The sequence below is a fragment of the Palaemon carinicauda genome, chromosome 13, assembly GCF_036898095.1.
Source record: "Palaemon carinicauda isolate YSFRI2023 chromosome 13, ASM3689809v2, whole genome shotgun sequence".
NCBI classification, from domain to species: Eukaryota; Metazoa; Arthropoda; class Malacostraca; order Decapoda; family Palaemonidae; genus Palaemon; species Palaemon carinicauda.
In genome coordinates this window covers 139252986-139265485 of record NC_090737.1, presented here as the reverse complement: position 1 = coordinate 139265485, position 12500 = coordinate 139252986, and the positions used below count along the sequence as shown (strand labels likewise).

At 35.4% G+C, this 12500-nt stretch overlaps 1 protein-coding gene and 1 long non-coding RNA gene across 2 annotated transcripts in view; both read right to left on the bottom strand.

Annotated features, from left to right (window-relative positions):
• The window catches only part of LOC137652525 (tyrosine aminotransferase-like), a 28061-nt gene extending 19318 nt beyond the window's left edge, over positions 1-8743 (bottom strand). Inside the window, 4 exon segments of the mRNA XM_068385980.1 lie at positions 457-483; positions 485-528; positions 2661-2765; positions 8448-8743. Of these exon segments, the coding sequence (XP_068242081.1) occupies positions 457-483; positions 485-528; positions 2661-2765; positions 8448-8580 (309 nt within the window). The 5' untranslated portion in view covers positions 8581-8743.
• Positions 8744-9429: 686 nt separating this feature from the next.
• LOC137652526 (uncharacterized) lies at positions 9430-10399 on the bottom strand. Its single transcript, XR_011046329.1, has 2 exons — positions 10292-10399; positions 9430-9760 (listed from the first exon to the last, which is right to left on the bottom strand). It is a non-coding gene; the product is annotated as an uncharacterized lncRNA (long non-coding RNA).
• Between the last annotated feature and the right edge of the window lie 2101 nt (positions 10400-12500).

Sequence of the window (12500 nt, the reverse complement as noted above, 5' to 3'; positions counted from 1 at the left end):
AGTTTAATAATTTCCCGTTGCCTACATAATAATTATTCCCTTTAAGTTTCATTACTCTACGATTAAAATTGTGGCCAGGAAGCTGTTCACAAACAAACACACACACACAAGCACACAAACCCTTGATATTTGACCTTGACCTTCCAAAATTTAATCATTTCCAGTTGTCTACATAACAATTATTCCCTGCAAGTTTCATTACTCTACAATTAAAATTGAGGCCAGCAAGCTGTTCACAAAACAAACACACACAAGCACACCAAACCCTTAATATTTGACCTTGACCTTCCAAAATTTAATCATTTCCAGTTTTTCTACATAATAATTATTCCCTGTAAGTTTCATTACTCTACGATTAAAATTGTGGTCAGGAAGCAGTTCACAATTAAACAAACAAACAAAACACACACACACACAGGGACAAAAACATAACCTCCTTCCAAGTGTTCAACTCACCTTAGCTTCAAGTTCCGCTACGTCTGACCACCGAGCAGTACTTCGCTACGGCTTCTCTCGCTTCAACGAAGCCTGGAAAATAAAGAGATTTTTTTTAGATAGTAAGAGTATTTTTTTTTTAATAACAACAGTATATGTTTAGATTAAAATTGTTAGGATTACACCGATGAAGGTATAACTCTTGTAAAATGTAAAAGAATATTAATATCATAATTGTGACATTGATGGGCATTATATATATATATACTATATATATATGTATATATGTTACTGTTTTTAGAATGATTTATTGTTAATTATATTCTCATCATTTATTTATTTCCTCATTTCCTTTCCTCACTGGGCTATTTTTTCCCTATTGGAGCCCTTGGGCTTATAACATCTTGCTTTTCCAACTAGGGTTGTAGCTTGGATAGTAATAATAATAATAATAAATATATATATATATATATATATATGTGTGTGTATATATACATACATATATATATATATATATATATATGCAATATGTAGTTCTCCTGAGGATAGTTTTCATGGCTCATTACTCTTCATAATATGTAGGCTACATATGTGCTTAGGCTTAAAAACAAGCTCGTTACACATGCAGATGATGCTACTCTCTTTGCATCCTTTCCATCTCCTGAATGTAGATCTTGGGTTGCTGAATCCCTTGATAAAGATCTAGCTAAAATTAGTGCATAGTGCAAATTATGGGGCATGAAGTTGAACTCTAAACAAAACTCAAAGTATGATTATAAATAAGTCTAGGACAGTTGTTCAACATTTAATTATTGTACGTAAATTCATTCAAAAACTTGTGTGTGATTCTTTATAGCAAAATTATTTTTGAGAAACAAATTTCTTTCTTCAAACGCACAAAAAATTAGCTTCTTTTGGAAAGTCTTTTAAGATTCTTCGGCGATCAATCTATTTCTGAATATTTTCCTTGTTTTCATTGTACCTTATTTCGAGTATTGTTCCTCAGCCTGTCTGAAAAAAAAAAAAAATAAGTCTTTCATTGTATCGTATTTCAAGAACTGTTTCTCAGCCTGTCTGAATAAATATTTTCATTGTTTCATTGTATCTTATTTCGAGTATTGTTCCTCAGCCTGTCTGAAAAAAAATTAATTCTTTCATTGTATCGTATTTCGAGTACTGTTTCTCAGCCCTGTGTGAAAAAAAAATGTTTTAAGTCATTCATTGTAACCTTATTTCAAGTATTGTTTCTCAGCCTGTCTAAAAAAAATGTTTTAATTCTTTCACTGTATCGTATTTCAAGTACTGTTTCTCAACCAGTCTGAAAAAACAGTTTTAAGTCTTTCATTATATCGTATTTCAAGTATTGTTCCTCAGCCTGTCTGAAAACATGTTTTAAGTCTTTCATTGATCGTATTTCAAGTATTATCTCTCAGCCTGGTCTTTAGGTGCTGATTCTCATCTTAATTCGTAAAATAAAAAATTTTACGAAATTAAAACTACTGATTTACTCCAATGAGGAAAAGACCTTGCCTCTCTCAGGTACCAACTCATATAAGGCACGGTGACTTCAATGCGCATAAATAGTGATCCGATCGGGTAGGGAACCAAATATCATGAACGTTTCGAATTATAATGAAGAGATCACCAGGTGACGTCAGCAAGTTATAAATAAACACACACACACACATACACACACACAAACATATATATATTATATATATATATATATATATACAAGTAAAGGGAAATTTATTCTTGTGGGTTCATTCTATTTATCATATATAAATGGAATATTATGCATTTTAATGTATCTATATATAAATACACATGTGAATGTATATATATATATATATATATATATAATAAATATATATATATATACAATATATATATATAAGGTATATACATAAAGGGGAGAGAGAGAGAGAGAGAGAGAGAGAGAGAGAGAATCTATAGCCATACATCATTAAAAAATATTAAAACTAATAATCCCTTCAGAAAGAGAACAGATCAAAGATGAAGTATTGATATATATTTTCCCTATGTATAATTAATATTCTTAATAAATATCACTCATTTAATAAATACCATTTCGAAAATAAATATTAATCAAACCATATACCCAAGTACCAAGGGACTAAAAAAAAAAAAAAAAAAAAAAAAAAAAAAAAATCTTTCTCCGCTCCTCCCAGCCTGACGAAGGGGAACCTGAATTTTGCGCTTACCCGTGCTCGGTCCGTAGCCATTGTACTTCCCGCTCCTTATGGAGGCCACCACGGCTTCTGTGATCTCCTCGGCGGGGGTCAGGTTCCCGAACACTGTAGGATCACCTGGAAAAGATAAAAAATGTACGGAAAGGTTATTTTAAGGGTTCTGAAAAAGTATATTTTCTTTATAAATAAAGAGGAAGGGGTTGGCTATACATGCATGTGTGTGTGTATATATATATATATATATATACATATATATATATATATATATAAAATTTATAAATGTGTGTGTGCATTATTATATATGCATACACACACACACACACATATATATATATACATATATATATATATATATATATACACATATATATACTGTATGTATGTATACAGTATATGTATACATACAGTATATACATATACAAGTATATATATATATACACATATATATATTATATATATATATATCTGCTCACGCTAAGAATCATTGCCAGACGTATATCTACTCGGTCTCTCCTCCCTTTCCCATGGGTAGGGGGAAAAAAGGGGGACTAGTCATACCCGTAAATATACACTCGGAAATCCCAACTGCCGCGTTGTAGTAGGAAACAGGAGGGGGGTTGAGAAGGGTTGAATGTGTGTGTATATCTGTCTAAATAATTAGCCATCATTTTTGACAGGTCGCGTATACTAGTGCCTAAAATAGCCCCACATATCTTGAGACGTCACAGCACCTTTAGCGGTAGGAGGTCAGGGTGAGTGAAAGGGGCGAGTGAGAGGCATACAGCTGTAGAATACAGTAGTATACAGATATCTGTATGTTCATGCAATGTAATGCAGTACAGGGCTGTACATTAAGTACTTAGTAAGCCTGCGCATGTGGCTGTATGTGCCTATAATGTACAGGATTGTAAAAAAATGTAGAATTTCTTCATTATGTGTTATGTGGTTCTACATTAATGTCGTTAATAAAGATTTAATTCTACGTATTTTTGTACAGGGCTGTACATTAAGTACTTAGTAAGCATGCGCATGTGGCTGTATGTGCCTATAATGTACAGGATTGTTAAAAAAATGTAGAATTCCTTCATTATGTGGTTTTACATTAATGTCGCTAATAAAGATTTAATTCTACGTATTTATATTCAAGAGGCATACGTGTTCGAGACAGAGAGAGAGAGAGAGAGAGAGAGAGAGAGAGAGAGAGAGAAAATACAGCAAAGTAGAGTTGGAAGCAAATTCAAAGGATGAGAGAGAGAGAGAGAGAGAGAGAGAGAGAGAGAGAGAATACGGCAAAGAAAGATAGAAGCAAATTCAAAGTAGAGAGAGAGAGAGAGAGAGAGAGAGAGAGAATACAGCAAAGTAGAGTTGGAAGTAAATTCAAAGGATGAGAGAGAGAGAGAGAGAGAGAGAGAGAGAGAATACAGCAAAGTAGAGATGGAAGCAAATTCAAAATATGGAGAGAGAGAGAGAGAGAGAGAGAGAGAGAGAGAGAGAGAATACAGCAAAGAAAGATAGAAGCAAATTCAAAGGATGAGAGAGAGAGAGAGAGAGAGAGAGAGAGAGAGAATAATTCTAAAGTTAATACCATCTGTTAAGTGAGAAAGTCAAAATTACGATCTTTATAAGTGCTCAAAAATACTTTTCAAATCTATTAAAAGCTACCTAGCATGTAATATATACTACCCTAAGTAAGTTAATATATACTAAATGAAAGAATAATAATAATGGGAATAACACCAAGAGACAGGAAAAGAACAACATGGATACGAGAGCAAACTAAAGTAGAGGATATTCTAACAAAAACAAGAAATGGACATAGACAGGACATATAATGAGAATGGCAGACAACAGCTGGACATTAAAATAACAGAATGGGTCCCTAGAGATTGCAAAAGAAGCAGTGGAAGGAAGAGAAGACGATGGATTGACAACTAAGAAAGTTTGCGGGTGTGAAGTGGCATAGAAAGATCATAAACAGACGTAAGTGGTAGATTACAAAAGAAGTAAGGAAAGGAAGAAAAGACGATGGATTGACAAACTAAGAAAGTTTGCGGGTGTGAAGGGGCACAGAAAGATCATAAACAGACCTAAGTGGTAGATTGCAAAAGAAGAGGGGAAAGGAAGAAAAGACGATGGATTGACAAACTAAGAAAGTTTACGGGTGTAGACTGGCATAGGTAAGTGGTAGATTGTAAAAGAAGCAGTGGAAAGAAGAGAAGATGATGGATTTACGAACTAAGAAAGTTTGCGGGTGTAGACTGGCACAGAAAGATCATAAACAGACGTAAGTGGTAGATTGCAAAAGAAGCAGGGAAAGGAAGAGAAGACGATGGATTGACGAACTAAGAAAGTTTGCGGGTGTAGACTGGCATAGAAAGATCATAAACAGAAGTAAGTGGTAGATTGCAAAAGAAGCAGGGAAAGGAAGAGAAGACGATGGATTGACGAACTAAGAAAGTTTGCGGGTGTAGACTGGCATAGAAAGATCATAAACAGAAGTAAGTGGTAGATTGCAAAAGAAGCAGGGAAAGGAAGAGAAGACGATGGATTGACCGAACTAAGAAAGTTTGCGGGTGTAGACTGGCATAGAAAGATCATAAACAGAAGTAAGTGGTAGATTGCAAAAGAAGCAGGGAAAGGAAGAGAAGACGATGGATTGACGAACTAAGAAAGTTTGCGGGTGTAGACTGGCATAGAAAGATCATAAACAGAAGTAAGTGGTAGATTGCAAAAGAAGCAGGGAAAGGAAGAGAAGACGATGGATTGACGAACTAAAAAAGTTTGCGGGTGTAGACTGGCATAGAAAGGTCATAAACAGACGTAAGTGGTAGATTGCAAAAGAAGCAGGGAAAGGAAGAAAAGACGATGGATTGACGAAATAAGAAAGTTTGCGGGTGTAGACTGGCATAGAAAGATCATAAACAGAAGTAAGTGGTAGATTGCAAAAGAAGCAGGGAAAGGAAGAAAAGACGATGGATTGACGAAATAAGAAAGTTTGCGGGTGTAGACTGGCACAGAAAGATCATAAACAGACGTAAGTGGTAGATTGCAAAAGAAGCAGGGAAAGGAAGAAAAGACGATGGATTGACGAAATAAGAAAGTTTGCGGGTGTAGACTGGCACAGAAAGATCATAAACAGAAGTAAGTGGTAGATTGCAAAAGAAGAGGGGAAAGGAAGAAAAGACGATGGATTGATGAACTAAGAAAGTTTGCGGGTGTAGACTAGCACAGAAAGATCATAAACAGACGTAAGTGGTAGATTGCAAAAGAAGCAGGGAAAGGAAGAGAAGACGATGGATTGACGAACTAAGAAAGTTTGCGGGTGTAGACTGGCATAGAAAGATCATAAACAGAAGTAAGTGGTAGATTGCAAAAGAAGCAGGGAAAGGAAGAGAAGACGATGGACTGACGAACTAAAAAAGTTTCCGGGTGTAGACTGGCATAGAAAGGTCATAAACAGACGTAAGTGGTAGATTGCAAAAGAAGTAGTGGAAGGAAGAGAAGACGATGGATTGACGAACTAAGAAAGTTCGTGGGTGTGAAATGGCATAGAAAGATCATATATATATATATATATATATATAAAGCAGTTATTTTTGCAAACGCTTAGTTACGTAAAGCGTATACTGTTAAAAAAAAAATTAATTTTAATCAGAAATAATCTCCGTAAAAAATATACTATTCTAAGCCGTATTTCAGTAAAATACAGGCGACCGTAATTTTTACCCTACTTTGTTATCATATTTTACGGGTTGGTGACCGTACTATCACTCCTTGACGTCAATGTCTCCGTTTTTAAAACAGTAAATTCCTGGCAACATTTATTCCAGGATTTTTACCTCTTCTTTTGCGGCAAATTTTTAACAGTTAACCATTCAATTTGTCTATGCGTACTTGACGGGGAGAGAAAAAGAACAAGTAGAACGGGAGGCAATTCGAGCAATAGGTCATTAAATACCGGTTTTAAAATCCTTCGCTTCTTTAGCCAAAAAAAACTTGATTATCTAAAAGGTAAAAAATAAAAAAAAATAAAAAATCTAAATCCTGTTTAGGTACTCAAGCGGTTGTACATTCAAGCACAAGACTGGCAAAATGATTTTAAAGAGAAAAGCTACCATACACTGGAAGTATAAATATTGCTATTTATTTTACCAAAATTGTATTTAATACATACATATATACACAACAATATCAAGCCATACACTGGTAGTATAAATATTGCTATTTACTTTACTAAAATTGTATTTAATACATACATATATACACAACAATATCAAGCCATACACTGGTAGTATAAATATTGCTATTTATTTTACCAAAATTGTATTTAATACATACATACATACACAACAATATCAACAAATGCAGCCATTTCTAGTTCACTGTAGGACAAAGGTCCCTGACATGTCTTTACTCGTGTCTGGGGCTGGGTCAGTTTTTATCGCTACGCTGGCCAACTACGGATTGGCGATGGTGGGAGACTTTTGTCTGATCGCTATCAGCAAACCAACCTAATATATATATATATATATATATATATATTTGTATATATATATATATATATATATAAAATATCCCTTTCTTAATGAGGATATCTTAACGTGGTGAAATGTTCGCATATCGTCATGATCAGCAAAGCTGTACTAGTCAGGGCCACCCATACTAGGTTGGTTTGCTGTGATCGACCAGTCCTGCAACGGACTGTTATTTATCACTTATACATATAAATGTGAAAAACTCTACATAGTTCAATGTGAAGATCAAAGTATTTTGAGATGGTTGGGTCATGTGGAAAGAATGGAGAATGATGAATTAGTGAATAGGAAATTGCTGGATATATAGAGAAACAAAAGCATAGGGAAGGAATGATCTTAATATCCAGGTAGCAAGAGAAGGCGTATACAGTAATCTCCGTTTAAATGGCACAGTGATAACAAATTAGGATTGTTGAAGCCCTTGGACACAGACCAACAAAACACAGACGGTTAACTCCAATGGGCAGATTGTAATGGTGATACTAGTGCTGCCACCTAGCGTCAAAGTATAAGTGCATAATAAAAATGACTGGAAGGATGCACCGAAGCCGTAGGTGCTGTGCATATAATTGCACACATTCACGTAACAGCCTCGAAATGTCATTTTCCACATAAGGATTAAAACAGCCACGCATCTCTATAAGAGTATGGATGTAAACATATGGAAATTAGTAGAACATTTCCGTAAACAAATGAAACTCTTAACTTGATGCACATCACATGACAAGCTTATCAACATGCAAAGGCGCTCTCCTCACAAGTGTTGTTGTGCAAATTGCTAAAGAACTCTATTACTTCCTTCGTTCTACAAACTCATTGAGGTTAAGGCAAATTGTGCTTTGGTAGTTTGTCTTTGCAATAGTATTAAGAGAGAGAGAGAGAGAGAGAGAGAGAGAGAGAGAGAGAGAGAGAGAAAACTTGCTAAAGAACTCTATTACTTCCTTCGTTCTACAAACTCATTGAGGTTAAGGCAAATTGTGCTTTGATAGTTTGTCTTTGCAATAGTATTGAGAGAGAGAGAGAGAGAGAGAGAGAGAGAGAGAGAGAGAAAACTTGCTAAAGAACTATATTACTTCCTTCGTTCTACAAACTCATTGAGGTTAAGGCAAATTGTGCTTTGATAGTTTGTATTTGAGAGAGAGAGAGAGAGAGAGAGAGAGAGAGAGAGAAGCTTGCTAATCTATGAATGAAGAAAAACAATTCCCAATTCTTAACCTCCCAATTAAAACAAGTACAAAAAGCGAGATGCCAAAGTTCGACTTACCGATGGAGAGAGCAATCATGGGTTTCTCGGGGTTGGGTACAATCTGCATGTTCTCCACGATGTTCCTGATGGGGTTGAAAGTGTTGGTGGCATAGTTGGAGGCTGTGACGTTCCACATCTTGCGGTCCCTCATTTTCACTAAAGGGGTCTGTCTACTAGAGGCAGTCAATATAACCTGTGCTGTTTATTGGGTCTCTCCGGGTGTTAACACTATGAACTCTTGGTCTCTATCTTCTCTCAAGGTGTTTACACTGTGGTCTTTATCTTCTCTCAGTGTGTTTACACTGTGGTCTCTCTTCTCTCCAGGTATTTACACTGTGGTCTTTATCTTCTCTCAAGGTTTTACACTGTGGTCTTTATCTTTCTCCAGGTGTTTACACTATGGTCTTTATCTTCTCGCCAGGTGTTTACACTGTGGTCTATCTTCTCTCAAGGTGTTTACACTGTGGTCTTTATCTTCTCTCCAGGTGTTTACACTATGGTCTTTATCTTCTCTCAAGGTGTTTACACTATGAACTCTGGTCTCTATCTTCTTTCAAGGTGTTTACACTGTGGTCTTTATCTTCTCTCCAGGTGTTTACACAATGGTCTTTATCTTCTCTCCAGGTGTTTACACTGTGTTTTCTGGTCTTTTATCTTCTCCCCAAGTTTTTATACTAAGGTCTATCTTCTCTCCAGGTGTTTACACTGTGGTCTCTGATCTTTATCTTCTCCCCAGGTGTTTATACTATGGCCTATCTTCTCTCCAGGTGTTTACACTGTGAACTATCTAATCAACAGGTGTTTAAATTATGGTCTCCCTACTTTCCAGGTATTTACACTATGCACTATCTTCTATCCAGGTGCTTACACTATGCAGTATCTTCTATACAGATGTTTACACTATGCACTATCTTCTATCCAGGTGTTTACACTATGCACTATCTTCTATCCAGGTGTTTACACTGTGGTCTCTTCTTTACGGGAGTTTTCACTATGGTCAATCTTCTCTCCAGACGTTTACACTAAGGTATACTGTATATCTACACCTTAAAATCACAAATCACTCAGAAACTTTCCAAGATTTTATCAATAATCTTATTCAATCACTTTTAACAACTATATCACTCATTAGACTAACACCACCACGGGAGTTCTGACTAAAATGATTTCACTCTCTTTGGCTTCTAGATAATTATCTTCGACGGAGACGAGGTTGTTCGAAGTACTCAGGAATGCGTTAGCTAACCTTCACTCTGGTCACTCCTTGAATGTTAAGACGAGCTGGTTCGTGGCGTCTTGGTAAAAACAGTATATTACCTCAAGTAATTATTCTGAAAAGAAAATATATTTTTTGTATAAGAAACATATGTTAATCTAATTATGCTAAACGTTTAGCAGCCATAATACTCTTTCCTATCATATGCTAAATATGTCTTAGGCAATTGTAGTAATATTGGTACTTGACTTTACAGCTAATACTTAATAAACGACGTTTTAATACTATACAAAATAGATCTTAGAATAAGCTAAATGGAAAATCACGTGCAATATTAAACAGATAGATATATAAAGACTTGTGAACTCGTCCACTTATCTAGCACAATGTATGTAATGGCCATAAAATGACACACACACACACACATATATATATATGCATATATATATATATATATATATACATATATATATTATATATATACACATATATATACATATATACATTTTATATATACATATACACATATATACATATATATATATAATATATATATATATATAAATATATATATATATATATATATATATGTGTGTGTGTGTGTGTGTGTGTGTGTGTATAATTACACAATGCAGAAGAAACCAACCAACTGTACCAGCTGACTTCAGCGCTGCTGCTGCCAGCGTGGCTCCAAAAAGCTGACTGGGGAGTCTGCGACGACCCATGATGGCGACCGAAGGGTGCTACCCCTTAGTTGGCCAGTCTAATAAGTCCTGCTTACCTTGCTCTCGCCACTAACATACCCCTACCCCCTCCCCCTTACCCCCTTTAATACCCAGCTTAGAATGCCTCATGCCCCTTTTAAATGATAGATAGTAGGCTGCTTGTCCTTCCTTGTTCTCTAAAAGTACTTCTTGATCGTACGATCGGTGTTCACCTTTGCATAATGTTAAACTGCTTTTTGGGGATTTTGTTTGGATGAGAATATAGGTTTTGAGAGAGAGAGAGAGAGAGAGAGAGAGAGAGAGAGAGAATGTCAAACGCTTTTTTGAGAATTTTGCTTTGATGAGAATATATTTTAAGTGGTTTCTTGAGAGAGAGAGAGAGAGAGAGAGAGAGAGAGAGAGAGAGATTAATTTAGAACGGCCTGCACTGATGGTGCAAACCAAAGGCTCTTGCAGAGAGAGAGAGAGAGAGAGAGAGATTAATTTTAGAACAGCCTGCACTGAAGGTGCAAACCAAAGGCTCTTGCAGAGAGAGAGAGAGAGAGAGAGAGAGAGAATCATGTCAAAATGCTTTTTGAGAATTTTGTTTTGACGAGAATATATATTTTACGTGGTTCCTTGAGAGAGAGAGAGAGAGAGAGAGAGAGAGATTGTCAAACTGCTTTTTGGGGATTTTGTTTTGATGAGTATATAGATTTTAAGTGGTTTAGAGAGAGAGAGAGAGAGAGAGAGAGAGAGAGAGAGTCGTTTTATAACGGCTTGCACTGAATGTGCAAAACACGGGCTCTTGCAGAGAGAGAGAGAGAGAGAGAGAGAGAGAGAGATTCGTTTTAGAACGGCTCGCATTGAAAGTGCAAGCCACAGGCTCTTGCAGAGAGAGAGAGAGAGAGAGAGAGAGAGAGAGAGAGATTCGTTTTAGAACGGCCTGCATTGAAGGTGCAAGCCACAGGCTCTTGCAGAGAGAGAGAGAGAGAGAGAGAGAGCATACGAAAATAGGTAGATGGAGGAGATGAAGGATAAATCTGAGGTGGCAGTAAACATACACTCCTTTGCTCGTTCAGCCCAGCATCCTATGAAAAAGGATGTGAAGGATATATTCAGTCATGCCGAGACAAACTATGCATTAATGACGATTCATCAAAACAAATGAGAAACGACGTAGTATTGCTGACACAGCAGATTAACTTTCCCGTTTTTTTAGCAGAAATAAAATAGGAGAATTGAGTGGAGACCTGTTGAAGACAATGAGGAGTGAGGAGTGAAGTTTTCCTATAATGTTAACTTTCATGGTGGGTAAAAATTTGACTTTTCTTCTTTTGTAGGATTAAACAGATGTTTCTATCTCTCTCTCTCTTCCTCTTACACTAGATTGTTTGTATATAAATGTGTGTGTATATATATATATATATATATATCTATATATATATATATATATGTATATATGTATATATATATATATATATATATGTAAATATATATATATATATATATATATGTATATATATATATATATATAAATATATATATACATATATATATAAATACAAATATATATATATATATATATATATAAACTACCTATCACCAATCATCTAAAAGACCCTAATATTAATTGGTAACTAATTTATTAAAAAAGTAATATACTCCTGTTATCACCACATTCATAAGCTTAATAAGGAAAAGTATTCTCTAATAGTCAGTTTAAACAAATATAAAAATATCCCTAAATAATATTAAGATGTCTTTAAATACCAAATCAACCCAGTTCTGGCTTCCAGACCTTCCAGTCAAGCGTTGGGTCCAGATCTAACTGGAAAAGCATGTTGCATTTGATTGCAGAAGACGAATGCCAATGGTAGATTGGGCCAGATATTGATGGCGTGCATATATATAGATCCAGATGTTTCATTATTATTTCCATCGTTAACTCCTGGATATTCATGCGTCTGACCTTGGGCGGTTATAAAAATATACATTGGTCTTCCGTGCATGTTCGGACGTACTGTATATTTACAAATTATTCTTCTATTTATAAAGGAAATATAAACGTCCTTATATAAAGAAACATTTTACTACATTCTTCGGTAATCACAGCTTCTTAAAAACTTTTTTCTTTACAGAACAATCTGG